This window comes from Alosa sapidissima, chromosome 7 (assembly GCF_018492685.1).
Source record: "Alosa sapidissima isolate fAloSap1 chromosome 7, fAloSap1.pri, whole genome shotgun sequence".
Lineage (NCBI taxonomy): Eukaryota > Metazoa > Chordata > Actinopteri > Clupeiformes > Clupeidae > Alosa > Alosa sapidissima.
In genome coordinates this window covers 22,882,852-22,900,840 of record NC_055963.1, presented here as the reverse complement: position 1 = coordinate 22,900,840, position 17,989 = coordinate 22,882,852, and the positions used below count along the sequence as shown (strand labels likewise).

At 39.9% G+C, this 17,989-nt stretch overlaps 1 protein-coding gene across 1 annotated transcript; it reads left to right on the top strand.

Annotated features, from left to right (window-relative positions):
• The first annotated feature begins 509 nt into the window (after positions 1 to 509).
• On the top strand, positions 510 to 4,292 carry gata1b (GATA binding protein 1b). Its single transcript, XM_042097928.1, has 6 exons — positions 510 to 870; positions 1,687 to 1,908; positions 2,267 to 2,782; positions 2,972 to 3,117; positions 3,394 to 3,519; positions 3,803 to 4,292. The coding sequence occupies exons 2-6, from the start codon at positions 1,692 to 1,694 to the stop codon at positions 4,112 to 4,114; spliced, it is 1,317 nt and encodes a 438-aa protein (XP_041953862.1). The 5' UTR covers positions 510 to 870; positions 1,687 to 1,691; the 3' UTR covers positions 4,115 to 4,292.
• Positions 4,293 to 17,989: the final 13,697 nt, after the last annotated feature.

Genomic DNA, 17,989 nt, shown 5'->3' with positions numbered 1-17,989 from the left:
TCACTCAGTTCAGTAGCGGTGATATCAACAGATCTCCTTTGCATTCTTTTACTGTTGCTTGCCTTTGTCTGACAAACAGTTTCACTAACATAGAAAGACCAGAGTCAGTGGGTCAGAACCAATTCAGGCTACACAAACTGCCATTCCTGAATTGTTTGTTTTAATTGACACAAACATAAATGTTTCTTTCATTCGTGTGAAGTGACTGACATGAAATATCAATATGTCTAATAGGTTTATGACTTTATGTTATTATAATGATGCTGCACTAAAATCTGAACTGAAGTCCTTGAATTGCTAGAATTTTGTAGCTCTGTAGCTAACCTTACTACCAACTTATCTATTTTAAGGTCCTGAGTTGAATGTGTATTTACTGATGTGATCCTATTTGTAAATCAAAACTTGATTGTTAGGAAATTCAAGAAATGTTGAGCATGTCTTTGTTTGTGTCTAACTGGTTACATAGTGCAAGAATTAACCAGACAATTGGAATCAAACTGATATCACAAAGCTGTGCTAAAGTGCTAAAATCGATGTTGACCACCAAGACTTCTACTACTCTCTACAGTGTTAAAAGCAGAAACAGGAATGATGGAACTTGTGGAAGACTAGAAGTAATTCTTTCTCTGTGAGATGCCTCTGACATGCACTTCCTGACACTCAGAATAACTGGTGTAGGAGGTGTGTCTTTCAAAGTGTGTTTTCTGAAGTTGACCCTCTAAAGTTGAGCCCTCCCTTTGTACCCTGTTTCTAACCTTAGCAAGTGCAACTCACTGTCAGTTATCCCTCACCCGCTGTGCCACATGGTATCTCTCCCCTTCCTCTACTAATCTACATCTGCTTCAGAGAGATACAAGACTCCATATACAGGTAAGTGCTGCATATGATTGCTGCATATGCCACAATCTACTACAAATTAAGTGTTGGATAGCTGGGTGCACATTTTCAAACCTACCCCTTTCAAAGTACATTTGATACATACGTAAAAGTAAACAAATGCTAAAAGAAGGTCCTTAGTAAGGCAACAATAATTGTATGTCATCATTGTTTATTTATTGTAGTGTATGTAATATACTTAATGGCACTTAGTTGAGGAAATCCATTTTTTTTATCCAAATTTTAGATATGCAAGTTCAGTTTAATACAGTACAGAGTTCCATAGTGTCATTACACTAATTAAGTACTGAACTAATGAAATGACAAAAGGAGAAAGTGCATTTGTTTCATTCAGAGACCTGTAGCTACAGTCACATCTTCAGTACATCATACCTGTCTTTGTAGTGGTTGTGAGTGATTTAACTCCACTCAAGAGTTGAATGGTTCTCTGCAGTAGCAGGCACTTGTGATCAGCTTATATGCCCTTCTTTACAAACATATCCTTGTCCTCCGTATCAGACTGTTAGCTCTAACCTTGGCACAGATATGCAAATGAAGGATCAATGACCGATATTTATATCAAAATGTATTTCCTTATGAAATTCCAAAATAGAGAATCTAGGTTGATTGTTATTTTTTTATGTTGGAAGAATAAAAAGCCCCATCTACATTTCCATATTTCATCCTCACATTTGTGGAAAAACAAATGTAATGCTCTGCCCTAGTCATATGGCTCTGTGACTGCATAATATTTGACCATTTGAACCGTCATTCTCACTGCATCACTGGTGTTCATGTTTGGCTGTGCAGCAGCAATGATGGACACCTCAATGGAGCCGCAGTCACGCTGGTTGTCCCCGGCGTTCCTGCCCCCCGAGGCCTTGGCAGCCTTCTCCTTGGAGTCAGCGTTTCTGCCTCCACCTGAAGAGGAGCCGTCGTTCTCTGCCGTGGAATCTGACCTCAGTGTGCTGCCGTCCCTATTCACCAGCTCAGCCCACAGTCGACACACGCCATCATACAGACACAGTCCAGGTCAGGCAACGTCAGTCCCAAACACTGACACGACACGATACGGCTGAAAAGTACACTCACTCTAATATGTACAAATATGCACAGATACAAAATTTTACTTATTGACCTTTACTCTACCTTGACATTGATGAAGTAAACAAAATTAGACTATAAATGACTGTGAGTGAATGAGTGAGTGAGTGAGAGTACAGTAAAATATGCTATTTAGTATAATACAGTTTAGCTGAAGTTACTGAAAAAGATTTAGTGAAGATTCTTGCTAAATGACCTCTGGTTCATTGCCCTAAATATTGATTCAAATAAACGATGCACTAGTTCTAAACAAGTTGTGCCTCTGCATTTTCACCTTCCCTAACAGTTCGGCAGGTGTACACCTCCCCTCCCTTCCTGAACAACATCTCCTGGTTAGATGGCTCAGCAGGGCAAACTCCGACTACCTCCTATCCCCCACCGTCCTCCTCCTCTTCCTCCTGGCACAGCAACCCTTTCTCCAAAGCCTCTTTCCACCCGAGCCAGCACCTCTCCCCATCACTCCTCCCCACAACTGCCCCTCTCTCCTCCCTCAAGTGTCTGAGAATGGAGCCCCCCGGCCCCGGCCAGGACTTCAAGGAGAACCTCCGGCTCCAGGAGTGTGTGAAAGGGGAGAGACTGACTCCCCAGGAAGGGGCTGAGGAGGCTGCCCGTCTCCACGATCCCCACCTGGTCGGCCCGGCAACAGCCGGGGGCTATGGCCACTCTCCACAGTCTCACCCGTACGCTCCCACGCACTACACCGCGTACATGACTTCTCCACAAGACCACAGCAGCGCTGCCATGTACCTGCCTTCCTCCTTCTCCCCCAAAATGCGCAACAAGATGGCCTTCTATCCTCCAGGTAAGCCTAATGGTCTCTCTGGTGCAAAACAAAGGGTTTCAATACAGCTATATAGATATAACAATACACACAATCTCAATAAAAAATAATGTAATTGTATCAGCCGTTTATTATGGGATTGAAGTGGTAAAGGGACATTGTGTACTATCTGTGAATTTTGAATTCTGTGTGTTTTCTTTCCTGTGACAGAGGCAAGGGAGTGTGTGAATTGTGGGGCCACTGCCACCCCACTCTGGAGGCGAGATGGTACAGGCCACTACCTCTGCAATGCCTGCGGACTGTACCACAAAATGAATGGACAGAACCGACCTCTCATTCGACCCAAAAAGAGACTGGTAAAGTTCTTAATGATTATGATTAATAGGATTTTCACATGTTGGTTGGAAGGTCTGCATCTCTTTTGTTCATATTCATTATTATTCACTGTCAAGTGTCAGGGAAAAAGAGTACTTTTGACGATGTTTCACTGTGCTCCAAGAAAGCCATCCTGAAAGTTTCACATTTCACAAAAAGTCCCTAAGTGTGTAGTATGTATCCTCTGTGTAGTAATGTAAAAGTAAATAGTCTTGTGTTAGTGCCTGTAACTCATTACATCTCCCTCATCACTCTAGGTTGTGAGCAAGAGGGTGGGCACTCAGTGTGCCAACTGCCACACCAGCACCACAACCCTGTGGAGACGCAATGCCAGTGGCGAGCCGGTATGCAACGCCTGTGGCCTCTACTTCAAACTCCACAATGTGAGCATCCTAACTGTCTTCCAAATGTAGAATTCAGAAAATTTGAGTTAGAAGACTGCAGAATAGAAACAAGGACTTTTCTCTACTTGGTCCATTAAACTTGCCCCAAGAAAGTATAATATTATTGATTGACATCTCCTTCCATTATTAAATATAAATTGAATGTATTTGCTTTTGTATCATCGTGAAGGTTTGCCATGATCCCCACCTGCATGTGATGTAAAAGAGGAAAAGAAATGAGAAATACAAACGTAACTGTTTTTCAAACGTGTGTGGTTTCTAGGTGAACAGACCTCTGACCATGAAGAAGGACGGAATCCAGACGCGCAACCGCAAAGTGTCCAGCAAGAGCAGGAAGGGCAAGCGAGGCTGCCTGTCCGAGACGGACTTCTATGCCCACCTATCCAGGGGACCGGTCTCCGAGCAGCACATGGACTCCTACTCACTGGGCCCTGCCCCTTTCCTATCCTACAACCACTCGTCTCACATCATCCCCTCCCCCCCGCCCTCCCTGCACCCCGCGGTCTCCCTGCCTTACCCCTACCATCCGAACACTACTCTGCTGCCCACACTCGTGGGAGGGGCCAGGGTATGATAACCTGATGAGAATGAGCCAAGCACAGTTATGTGTTTGTGGTGTGTGCATATACCCTTACTGACGAGTTGGTGATACTCTTGTGGATCAGATGTTAGTGCAGTCATATTTATTGTTTTTTATTGTTTGTTGGATGGATGTTTTTTTTGTCAAAGAATAAACCTAACTTTTAAAATTCTGTATGACAAGGAAGTGTCATGTCTGTAATGTGAAAGGTCTTTTGCATTTGAAATCGTCTTTGTGAATTCAACATTATAACCCTTACAAAAATTAAATGTTTGCGGCAGATTTGCAGCAAACTTGTGGGTGATTTGTGGGAAACAAATGAGTTCACTAGAAAATATCGCCAGAAGTTTGCCAATGTTGGCCGCTAGAGGCAAACTTCCAGCAAAGTTCTGGTAACAATGAGAAGTTTGCCACTAGGCAAATGTGGCAAATGTGTTCGCAAGTGATTTGCCATCACACTTAGCTAATAATGGCAAACTTCCAGTGAACTTCTGGTGACAACCCTAATTAGAGTGCATTTTTTCTTAATATTATTATTCTTCTCACGCTTTTTGTGCGTTTAATACAGCTTCAACCGTTTAACTTAGAAACTTCATTCAAACTGCGTTGCGTAGGTCTTACTTATGTGACTTCAGCTATGTATTTTTCATTTTTGTAACTTTTATACTTTTTAAAATATTAATTAAAAACTACTAAAATTTCCCCATTGACTTAACATTAGATTATGACATCACAATAGAGCAACTAGAGAATGTAATTCCAGGGAATTACGAGTGCATGAAAATGCAAAAATGGTTGCTGAATAAAATATTGTTGAATATTGTTTAAAATATAATCCAAGTAAAAAGATGGAGGTCAGATAGAGAAAAAAGTTTGGTGGGGAGTCATAGTTGATGACAACTGACAGTTGGAATGGCTGAACAGTTAAATAGTCGGATAGTAAAAATGGTTAGGTTGTTTAATAGGGAATTATTATAGTGAGGACTTTTATTTTGAAACAGTTGTGGGCAGAGGAAACAGTTGGCAGGAGTCATAGTTGATTACAACTGAGAGTTGGAATGGCTGAACAGTTAAATAGTTGGATAGTTAAAATGGTTAAATTATTTAATATAGAATTATTGTAGTGACAACTTTTATTTTGAAACAGTTGAGGACAGAGGAAACAGTTGGCGGGAGTTATACTTGATGACAACTCACAGTTGGAATAGTTGAACAGTTAAAAAGTTGGAAAGTTTAAATGGTTAAATTATTTAACAGGGAATTATTGTACTGAGGACTTTTATTTTGAAACAGTTGTGGGCAGAGGAAACAGTTGGCAGGAGTCATAGTTGATTACAACTGAGAGTTGGAATGGCTGAACAGTTAAATAGTTTAAATAGTTAAATTATTTTATAGCAAATTATTGTATTGAGGACTTATTTTGAAGTTGAAGTTGTTGGCAGAGGAAACAGTTGGCGGGAGTCATAGTTGATGACAACTGACAGTTTGAAAGGCTGAACAGTTAAATAGTTGGATAGTTAAAATGGTTAAATTATTTAAAATGGAATTATTGTAGTGAGGAGTTTTACTTTAAAACAGTTGTGGGCAGAAGAAACAGTTGACGGGAGTCAAAGTTGATGACAACTGACTGTTGCTAGAGTAGTTATGGTGGTTGCTATGCTGGTTGCTAAGTTAATGTTGGTTGCTAGGTTTTAACTGTGAATGTGGTTGCTAGGCTGTTACTAGGGTACTTGAAGTCGTTTCTAGGTTGTTGCTAGGGTGTCCATGGTAGCTACTATCAGAAATAAAAGAGTTACTACAGTGGTTTGCTAGTATAATCATGTGGTTGCTATGGAAACTGACATAGATGCTTAATTTCAATGGTTGCTAAATTGGTTGCTAGGTAGGTGGTGGTTTAATATAGTAGGTTAGAGGCATAGTTGATGATAACTGACAGTTGGAATAGTTGAAAAGTTAAATAGTTGGATAGTTTAAATGGTCAAATTATTTAATAGGGAATTATTGTAGTGGAGACTTTTATTTTGAAACAGTTGTGGGCAGAGGAAGCAGTTAAACAGGATCTGTAGTCTTAATAGAGCCAGATTGTATGCTTAAAGCCTGAGACAGACAGTTGCTGGAGGTGGCCGGAACACTTGGCATAGGATTCTAAGTGCCCTACTGTGATGTCATAATCGCCAATGTTAAGTCTATGGGGAAATTTTTAGTAGTTTTTAATTTATAGTTCAAAAAGTATAAATGTTACAAAGTTGAAAAATACATAGCTGAAGTCACCTAAGTAAGACCTACGCAACACAGTTTAAACGAAGTTTCTACGTCAAACGGTTGAAGCTGAATTAAACGCACAAATACGTAGAAGAAAAATAACTAGAGAATGTAATTCCAGGGAATTACGAGTGCATGAAAATGACGCTAGGACAGACATGGTGGTTGCACAGCTTAATAAAAGTTGATACTTTAAAAGTAGACAGTTTAAAAGTTGAATGTAGATTGGGAGTTGATCACACTAGTTGACTGAAAAGCCCAGGTTGCCAAACAGTTGTGGGCAGAGGACACAATTGGCGGGAGTCATAGCTGATGACAACTGACAGTTGGATTGGTTCAAATATTTCATAGGGAATTATTGTAGTGAGGACTTTTATTTTGAAACAGCTTTGGGCAGAGGAAACCGTTGACGGGAGTCATAGTTGATGACAACTGACAGTTGGAATAGTTGAACAGTTAAAACGTTGGATAGTTTAAATGGTTAAATAATTTAATAGGGGATTATAGCAGTGAAGACTTTTATTTTGAAACAGTTGTGGGGAGAGGAAACAGTTGACGGAAGTCAAAGTTGATGACAAATGACTGTTGCTAGAGTAGTTATGGTGGTTGCTATGCTGGTTGCTAGGTTTTAACTGTGAATGTGGTTGCTAGGCTGTTGCTAGGGTACTTGAAGTCGTTGCTAGGTTGTTGCTAGGGTGTCCATGGTGGCTACTATCAGAAATAAAGGAGTTACTACAGTGGTTTGCTAGTATAATCATCTTGGTTGCTATGGAAACTGACAGATGCTTAATTTCAATGGTTGCTAAATTGGTTGCTAGGTAGGTGGTGGTTTAATATAGTAGGCTAGAGGCATAGTTGATGATAACTGACAGTTGGAATAGTTGAACAGTTAAATAGTTGGATAGTTTAAATGGTTAAATTATTTAATAGGGAATTATTGTAGTGGAGACTTTTATTTTGAAACAGTTGTGGACAGAGGAAACAGTTGAAAAGGATCTGTAGTCTTAAGAGAGCCAGATTGTATGCTTAAAGCCTGAGACAGACAGTTGCTGGAGGTGGCCGGAACCATATGGCTCTGGCCGGAACACTTGGCATAGGATTCTAAGTGCCCTACTGTGATGTCATAATCGCCAATGTTAAGTCTATGGGGAATTTTTTTGTCGTTTTTAATTAATAGTTCAAAAAGTATAAAAGTTACAAAGTTGAAAAATACATAGCTGAAGTCACCTAAGTAAGACCTACGCAACGCAGTTTGAACAAAGTTTCTACGTCAAACGGTTGAAGCTGAATTAAACGCACAAATACGTAGAAGAAAAATAAGAATAAGAAATCGGATAACAGTAGATTGCATTTTCATGCACTCTAATAAGAAGAAATTGGATAACAGTAGGGTGCATTTTCATGCCCTCTAATAAGAATAAATCGGATAACAGTAGAGTGCATTTTCATTAGAATCCTATGCCAGGTGTTCAGGCCATCTGCAGCCACTGTCTCAGGCTGTCTCAGTCTTTAAGCATACAATACGGCTGTATTAAGACTACAGATCCTGTTTAACTGCTTCCTGTGCCCACAACTGTTTCAAAATAAAAGTCCCTTTAAACTATCCAACTTTTTAACTGTTCAACTACTGTCAACTGTTCAACTGTTGTAACTGTTGTAACTGTTAGTCAACTATGACTCCCATCAACTGTATCCTCTGCCTTCAACTATTTCAAAATAAAAGTCCTCATTAGCTAGTTAAAATCATTAGCATTGTTAGCATAATTAGCATTTTAGCATAACTGCTAAAAATGATTAGCTAAGTTAGCTGAGTCACATGGTTAGCATGTTAAAATCGTTAGCATAGTTAGCATGCTAATTTTTTTAGCAAAGCTGCTACAAATGATTATCTAAGTTAGCTAAGTCACATGGTTAGAATAGTTAGCATGTTAGCATTGTTAGCATTTTTAACAAAACTGCTAGAAAACATGAGCTAAGTTAGCTAAGTAACTTTGTTAGCATAATTAACGTTGTTAACATAGTTAGCATAAGTGCTAGCAAACATTAGAGCCATTTCAATTGTCAGTTATCCTCAACTATCTACCTATATAGAGCCTTTAAACTATTTGTCTATCAATATGCATTAAACTATCAGTCTATCAACAACTTTTAAACTACCTACATTTCATTTTTAGACTTTCAACATTCATGAAACTATGTGTATCAACATCAATTCAACTATCTGTCTATTAACAACTTTTAAACTATCTACATTCAACTTTTAAACTGTCTACTTCTAAACTATCAACTTTTATTAAGCTATGCCAAAGTCCTTTTAGGCAAGTCCCTCCACTCGGCGGCCATTTGACAACGCTTTTTGGGCACTCGTAGGGCATCCATTTCGGCAGAAATGCGCGTGCACAAGGCTTCAAGACACCAATCTTGCTCCAGCTGCGAGATCACAACACATGATTGGCACGATGTCTTCACAACACACCATATGATTGGCTCAATGTATTCACATCACACCACATGATTGGCTCAATGTATTCACATGTCGACGTTTTGCCGGGGAAGGGGTGGGATATGTGTAGACAATGGCCATATTGGCGTGACAAACTAGCCCCATGCATTCCTATGGAGTATTTTTTGAGTATTTTTCTCCACATTAGAAAGTCTCTGGCTATGCTGTCTGTCCTAGTTTCATTTTCATGCACTCGTAATTCCCTGGAATTACATTCTCTAGTTTGCATAATGATATTGCTGCAAATTTGCTGCAACATTACCAAAAGTTAACCGCAACTGTTTGCCAGAAACCTAATTTGCATGTAAAAATATGACCTTGCCGCAAGAAACCTGACATTTCTGTAAGGGAAGGCATCAATGACATTTGATTGGTTAAAAGGTACTCTAGGCATGATGACGGTTCGATTGTGTGAAAGGCTTAGACAATCTAGAGTTGGAATAGACAAATTTATATGGCAAACAATTCTTATCACTCAGGATTATTTTAATAATTAATGGACAGTAGAAAATGAAATAGTGACCATTCATCAAATCAAATAGAATTTATCTGTATCTATATACACCGATATACAGTTAGGAACAAAATTATTCACACCCCTGACAAATGTTGATTAAATGTTGTTTTTCTCTTGACCAATATGTTTGTTCTGACTGAAAGTGACACTGCCACATGCCAAAAGGTTGTAAGACAATGTGGGAGAGACATGGAATCAAAAAAGAAGCGTTTTCATCTTTTGCAACTTTTTATGAAAAATGGCCAAAATTATTGTCCAAAATTATTCATATCCTTTTTAAATAATCAATAGAAAAATATTTATTTGCATTCACAGCTCTCAAAGTGGTTCTTATAATACCTACCATGCCTTTCCGTGTCTCCACAATGATTGTAGACCACACCTTTTAAACATCTATCCGGGTTTTCAGGCAGGAACGATTATTTGCCATCACTCTGGCCTTGTGCTCACTTTTTTGATGGATTGAGGTCTGGACTCTGGCTGGGCCACTCTAAAATGTTGTCTTTTTTTGATTCCATGTTTCTACCACATTGTCTTACAACCTTTAGCCATGTGGCAGTGTCATTTTCAGTGAGAACAAACATACTGGTCAACATTAAATCAATATTTGCCAGGGGTATGAATAATTTGGTTCCTAACTGTGTATATATATGTACACTACCGGTAAAAAGTTTGGGGTCACTTAGAAATTTCCATGCCACTTATAGACAGAATACCAGCTGAGATCAGTTGCATTGTTTTTTTTTTATCAGGGCAGCAGTTTTCAGACTACATTATGTGCTTACATAATTGCAAAAGGGTTTTTGACTGTTGTAGAAAGAAATAGTTGATCTTTAATGCAATATCTACATTATTATCAGCAATCATTTATCCAATGTTCCAAAGGCACATTCTGTTTACTAATCTGATATAATTTTAAAATGCTAACTGAGAAAACATTGGAGAACCCTTTTGCAATTATGTAAGCACATAATATAATCTGAAAACTGCCTATAATGGAGTGGAATGGAAATGTCTAGGGGTCACTTAGAAATGTCCATATAGCTTCTGTGCATAACAAAATGGTAGCACATAAAAATGTGAGGAGGAGAATTAAAACAACAATCAATACATACATCTCAGAATAGAATAAGAAAAACTAAAATATGAATAAAAAATGAAAATTAAGTAAAGTAAAACATAAATAAATAAAATGACTAAAATATGTAAATGAACAGCAAAATGCAATAAACAAGAAGAGAGTGTTACAAATAAATACAAATGGTAAAAGAGCTAACAGACTTGAAAATGAATTTCCTGCATCTAATATCTAATCGTGCAGCTATTCGTGGGAGGTATACTCTGTCAGTTATTCATGCAAATCTCCCTTTTGCCGTTATCCACTGGCAGAGATATAGGGATTCCATGTACACATCCTCTACATACAGCACACTGCCCCCACCTACCCACACACACACTACACACACAGTCACTGCTCCACTCCCCTCCCGCTCCACTCCCCTGTCATCCCCCCAACACACACACCAGCCCCTTGAGCCGTGGATCTGTCCAAGGTTTCTTCCTTGGTAAGGGAGTTTTTCCTTGCCCCTGTTGCTCTTGGGTGCTCCTTGTTGGTGCCCCCCCCCCCCCCCAATCCCAATCCTCCCCCACCTTTCTTGGGTGCTCCTTGTTGGTGCCCCCCCCCCCCCCCCCCTAAATGCACAAATAGGCTGACACCAGACATAATTTCACTGCATTTCTTACTTCCAGTAACTATATGCATGTGACAATAAACTTCCTTGTATTTCATTATAACAATTGCTTTAGAATGGTTCAGACCATGGCTCTGGTTCAAATTACATGCGATAGATAATCTAGATTTTACATCTGAGTTTTCTTTTTTTCAGATTTAAACAGATTTGATTTAATCAGTTAAGATAGTTCATAATTCCATACTGAATCAAAATGGATGATAGTCTGTGGTACAGTAAGTGTGCTTCATAAATGGTTCTGTTTGAGTCCAATTGTCTCAATATATGGTGCTAGAAAATGCATAGTTCTGTTTAATGCGTCACAACATAATCAACCATACACTGTAGCATTCATGTAAAACATGAATAGGATGAGATATAGTGCCCTGACCTTAACCTGAAAGACAGGCAACCTAATGAATCCCAGGCAGATTAATATGAGTGAGACAGAAAGGGGTCGAGTGTAGGTTTTGCTAGAGTGAATAAATCAGTTGGGATTGAGAAAGAATGACAGCTTTGTGTGATCCAAAGAAAGTGCCAGTGTAACAGACATCTTCACAGTGTTAGGTCAGGTGGTGATCCTAGCAGTGTTAGGTGGTGGGCCTTCAGGCAAAACTGTTAAACAAAAACAAAAAAAGCTGTATAAGTCACTTCAGCAAGACCAATCACTTCAAGATACAGTACAGGAAAAAGATGGCGTTCAGAGAGGGGGACATGGCAGAGCTGAGGCGTGTGCAAGGGGAACTCAAAGTCGATTTCCCTAAAAGGTTTCTCTTACCTAGGTGTGAAGATAGCCCCTATCATTGACAAAATTGTGCCTAATAACTACAACTCCTTAACAGATAAGGTTACTCACCTTATAAATAGATGGACAAATTTACCGATCTCTATGATTGGACGAATAAATGTCTTGAAAATGTCTATCCTACCTAAATATTTGTACTTGTTTCCATCTATTCCACTTGCTCCCCCTCCTTCACTCTTTAATGTACTTAAAAAACTCTTCTCAGACTTTATTTGGAATAACAAGCGCCCCAGGCTCAGACTTTCCCTATTATACTTACCATATGATAGAGGTGGTCTACAACTTCTTAATCTAGAATGGTATTACTGGGCAGCTCAAATTAGAGCAGCAATGTTTTATTTTGAGAGGGATCTTCCTCCTGCCTGGGTTTTAATAGAATCTCATTTAGTTAACATTCCTTTAAACCTTTATATATACTCTGCAAACAAACAAAAACTAATTAAACATACTAAAAACCCCTTTCTCAACGGTTTGGCACAACGCTCTTGCATATCTGGGAGAAACTAATAAACTATACCAATTCTCTCCAATTTTTGGTAGTGATGACTTCATACCTGGTAGAGCAGATTCAGGGTTCAAAATCTGGGCTTCTACGGGTATAGCCAAAATAGCTGACCTCTACAATGATAACTTGGTTCTTATGTCATTTGAAGAGCTTAAGTCAAAATATGGGATTCCTGCGAAGCACTTTTTAAAATATTTGCAACTGAGGAGCTTCATCCTCTCCAAACTGAGCAATGGTATGAAACCTCCTCCCCTATCTTTCCTAGAAGACTACACTTTGGCTTTTTTACATGCCAGGGGCCAGATTTCATTATTGTATAAGCTGTTTGTTAGTAAGTCTAAAGAGTCATCTGAACGCTTACTACAAGCATGGAGAACGGACTTGGATTTAACAGAAGAGGATTTAACAGAGGAGGAATGGTCAGATGCATGTCTCAGGGCTCAGACCCAATCTATCAACACAAACTCAAAACTACTGCAGTATAAATGACTAACTAGATTGTATATAACTCCAGCTAAATTACACTTATTTCATTGTATCTGGGAATGTCCACAGATACTATCATTTTGGAGGAGAGTGTTAGACCTGGCTAGCCAAATCATTGGTGAGGAAGTTCCTCTTGAACCTAAATTATGCATATTAAATCTCTACCCAGAGGGCTTCATTACCACCCAAAGAGTAAAGTCTTTGCTGGATATTTGTTTCTTAGAAGCCAAAAGATGTATTGCTTGCTCTTGGAAATCAGACACACCTTGTGCCACAGCACAATGGTTGAGGGGAATGACCTTTTATTTTGCTTTAGAGAAGATAAGCTACTCAACAAAGAACAAACTTGACAAGTTTTGGAAAATATGGAATATTTTCTATAAATTCCTTGAGAATAACAATATGGATGTAGATGGTTGGATGGATGACAAATAGGACTAAGTTGTTTATATTATAATATATATATATATATACAGTGATGGCCCCCATGCTAAAGTTGACTGAAAAGAGGAATATAAAATCATCTTTTGGAAATTGATCTTAATGCCTTAAGTGAAAATTGAGGAAATATCTAACCTTTAAGGACACCAATTTTCTTAGTGAATGAATAATGTATCATAAATAAATAAATGTTCTTCCTTAAAATACTGGGGTCATAAGTATTGCCACCCCTATGTTAAATTCCCATAGAGACAGGCAGATTTTTATTTTTAAAGGCCAGTTATTTCATGGATCCAGAATACTGTGCATCCTGATAAAGTTACCTTGGCCTTTGGAATTAAAATAGCCCCACATCATCACATACCCTTCACCATACCTAGAGATTGGCATGGTGTTATTATGACCGTCGCGCAGCGAAGCGGCGGTCATATAGGTTTAGTCAGATTTTTTTTTTTTTTTTTTTCGCATGTCCAAATTTCCGTCAAGGATTCCTGGAACACTGAAAGACCGGGGTAGACAAAACTTGGTGGGCATGTAACCCCATATGGATAGCATGGAACCATCGTTTTTCGTTTTGATCTGTAGCCCCCCCGCTGGACTGCACCCCCCGAAAGGAGGGTAGGGCAGATACAGTTTTCTGTGAATATCTCGAGAACCGTAGGGTTTAGGACGACCAATTTTTTCCGTATGTTTGCCTCCAGGGGTCATGTTAACCCATTCCATGTGCACACATGTGCATAAACAGATACACACGCACACACATACATTCACAGTAATCATACGTATGGCACATACTCACACAGTAGACATATGTACACATGCATGCACATGCACAAACACACATACGCAGGCAAACACACAAGCACGCACACACACACACACACACACCCACACACATAAACATAAACGTGTACACGCACACATGCACACAATTCAAGAATTTCTCAGAATTATGAACAGGCAAGATGGGGGTGGGGTTGTATAAAATGAATTTTACATGTGAAACCTATGAACTAATCATGTTTTGGTAATTGTTGTCTAGCAGATACCAGTGAGAATTGAGTGTGGATAATGCAATTTAGTGAGACAGTTGGAATCATATAGGCCTTTCAGCGTGATTTATTTTTGTGGAAAAAATGTGCTGGACTGGGCGGCGGTCATATTTTGTACCGCTCTGCGGTACATCTAGTTTCAGTTAGCCTATTAGCTAGTTTGATTTGCATTGAGCTCAATGAGCAACAAACCAGCTAATAGGCTAACTGAAATAACACCATGCCAATCTCTAGGTATGGTGAAGGGTAAGATCTATTTCCAAAAGATGATTTTATATTCCTCTTTTCAGTCAACTTTAGCATGGGTGCCAACACTTTTGGCCATCACTGTATATATATATATATATATATATATATATATATATATATATATTAGTTATTTATTTATTTTATTTTATTTTTTATTTATGGTCTTTTTAGTTTTGTTTTTGTCTTGTCGCAATTTTGAAGTGTATACAATGTAATCTTTACGATTGTAGAGTGGAATTTGTGTGAGTACAAACCATATGCTATATCTATGCTTTATATCCAGCATCTCTTCTGTTATAATGTGCCTTATTGTGTGCTATTGTGCCGTTTTGTATTGTTCTGTTTATTTGTAAAATGAACAAATTCCATAATAAATAAATGTTTAAAAAAAAAAAAAAAAGGGGAACTCAAAGTCAAGCTGAAGGAGGCTAAGGAGGACTACAGAAGGAAGGTGGAACAGAAGTTGCAGGAAAACAACTTGAAGGAGGCATGGGACGGCATGAAGATTATCACTGGCCTGAAGAAGAGCAGCAGCTCTGTGGAGGGGGACCTGGACAGGGCGAACCAGTTGAACCACTTCTACAACAGGTTTTTACTGCCCTGCTCCAGCTCCAATGGCGGTGGTCTGTCCACCACCCCCAGCTGACTCAGACACGGCTCTTGTTTGCGTGCCTGCCCTACCCCCACCTCCCAGCCTCTCCAGTTCTGCATCCCGGTGACACCCAACGACCAAAGCCACCATCACCTCACGCCCTGCCCCCGCCTGACGCCTCCTTGCCTGTGTCTGTTGAGGTGTCCACGACACTGGCAGCCTTGATAGGGACATCAAGGAGGTGGTCATCTCCCAGCCCCCACCCCCACACTCCCTCAATACCAGTGCAACACTCACCTCCATCACTGGATATTGCACCCCTCCCCCACATCACGAACAATGAGGTGACAACAACCTCAGTCAACAGCCTTTAGACACACAGATCCCAGATGCACCCTCCTCAGGATGTTCTACCAGTCTGTTGTTGCCAGCGTCCTCTTCTATGCAGTGGTATGCTGGGGAGGAAGCACAAAGAAGAAGGATGCGGGGCGAATTGACAGGCGGGTAAGGAAAGCTGGCTCTGTAGTGGGAGCTGAACTGGAGTGCATCACTTCAATATCTGACAAAAGGACCCTGAACAAACTGATCAACATCTTGGACAATAAGTGTCACCCACTCCACAGCACTATTGTTAAGTAGAAGAGCCTGATCAGCTGGAGACTTTGCTCACTGCCTTGCACAACAGATAGACTGAGGAAGTCATTTGTCCCCAGGGCCATTGAACTGTTCAATGCTTCACTTAAAGGAAGAGGAGAGGACTTAAGGGAAGAGCACTTCTCTGCATACTCTGTCTGCCTCTTCACCCCCTCCATGTTTGAATACTGTCTGTCCACTAGCCACTTTTTACCACTGTCTTTCTGCCTCACTGTTTGCGTGCTATATTAGCACATTAGCACATATGCATAACCTCTCCCTCCATGCCACAGCTGAACTGTGGCCACACTTATACCTTTTCTTAAAATAGTTATATATATATATAGATATATAGACTTATTCTTGCACTGTTGCACTGTTGGACTTACTCATTTGCACTATCACCATGACCACTATCACCATTGCACTATCACCGTGACACTCACTCACACAGAGCACCTTACCTTACCTTACTATGCACAGAGAATCACAGGCTCAGTCCCTTCCTCAGTCATTGCAAGCACCTCTTGATTGATTAATCACCACTATGTGGATACCATTTTTAGAATTGATTTAGAAGTGTTAGTTAGTATAATTTGTATTTTAATATATTCTTTATCTTCTACTGTCCTTATTGCTTAGTTGTGTCTGCTGTTAGTGAATGTGTGTGTGTTGTCTGTATGCTACTGAGACCTTGAATTTCCCCTGGGGGTCAATAAAGTATCTATCTATCTATCTATAACAAAACCAAGAGCAGCCCACTCAGTGTTGAGAGCCAAGTTCTGGTTCTGACATATCTGTTGTTGATGTGAGATCCACAATGTAAAAGCACACAGCGTATGTCATAGCAAATGGAGCCTCAGCAACTAAAGAAACGTAGAAAGACAGTAAAATATTTAGCCTTTTCTGACCTTGTAGAAAGGGTCAGTGCTTTTCTGGGTGGGGCACAGGAAATGCTGGACAAAGCAATGGGGCCTGCGGATCCACTGGACTTAAGGTGTTGGAAACCGGCATAATGGTGTACGTATGGCAGTATCATCATAACTCCTTCATAACTGTTCCACTCTGCCTCTCTTCCTCCCTCCTCCCCCTTGCCTCCATCTGTTTCACGGGTTGACCACATAGCTCTGCTCCTCAGCCCCGCGTTGGAGCCACATTGTGCAACGCAGGAGGCTTATGGTTTTCCGGACTTTCAGAAAAAAGTGTAAAAGGAAAGGAGAGATGCACAGATGGAAGACTGCTGGTGATGTTGTGGCTGCGCTCCCACACATTTCAGAGTGGCATGTTGGTCATGTTTTTATTTTTTCGCTTCCTCTCCTCTGAGTGTGCCCAATTTTATCTAATGGGCTGAATAGCCATGTGAGGGAAATGGCAGCGGATGACAAGGGGAGATTAGCAACCACAGGACACGTCCAGCTAACGCACAGACCCATCCGTTGGTGCCCATGGCTTCAGTAACTCCCTCCCATGCACATACACAGACACACACGCACACACACCCACACACTTTTGACACCTGCATCTCTCTAACTGACTGTTCACTGTTATTTGTGATGCTGAAAACCACTGAATCTTTCTCACATCTGTCAACCTGACCCAAATCACACAAACACTATTACACTTACACTAGTTACACTATTGTCAACAGTCTGCACTGTAACTTGAAAGGCTTCGGTTTTTTACTTATGCAAAGTCACTTGTAATATTATCCCTGAACGGAAGGGAGAGATTGCCAAGGATAGATGTGTGGTTTCATGCAGGTGAACGTTATCCATGCAGGTGAACGTTATTGTTGACTCATAATTTCTCTGAACAGCTTGTTCCACCTGACAGTGGGAAGAAACATGCTCTTCTAGTAATCCTGTACAGTACTTAATGCCCAAAATAAACATGTCAGGAACTTAAATCCAAAAACACAATTCCTTGACAAAAAATAACTGCACTACTTCAACTGTCAAAACTGCAGTTTTCTCAGTCTCAAAATTCCAGTTTTGGAGAAGATATTTGCAGGTTATATGCAGGAAATGCAATATTTTGGACATGCAAAAACTGTATTGCACTACATATTGCTGTATTTACTGCAGAAATGCAATA

Excerpts from the sequence above, each read along its gene's own strand:
- gata1b (XM_042097928.1), top strand. The coding sequence starts at position 1,692 with ATGATGGACACCTCAATGGAGCCGCAGTCACGCTGGTTGTCCCCGGCG. Across the intron at positions 1,909-2,266 it reads ATCATACAGACACAGTCCAG|TTCGGCAGGTGTACACCTCC; the intron begins GTCAGGCAACGT and ends CTTCCCTAACAG. Across the intron at positions 2,783-2,971 it reads GATGGCCTTCTATCCTCCAG|AGGCAAGGGAGTGTGTGAAT; the intron begins GTAAGCCTAATG and ends TTCCTGTGACAG.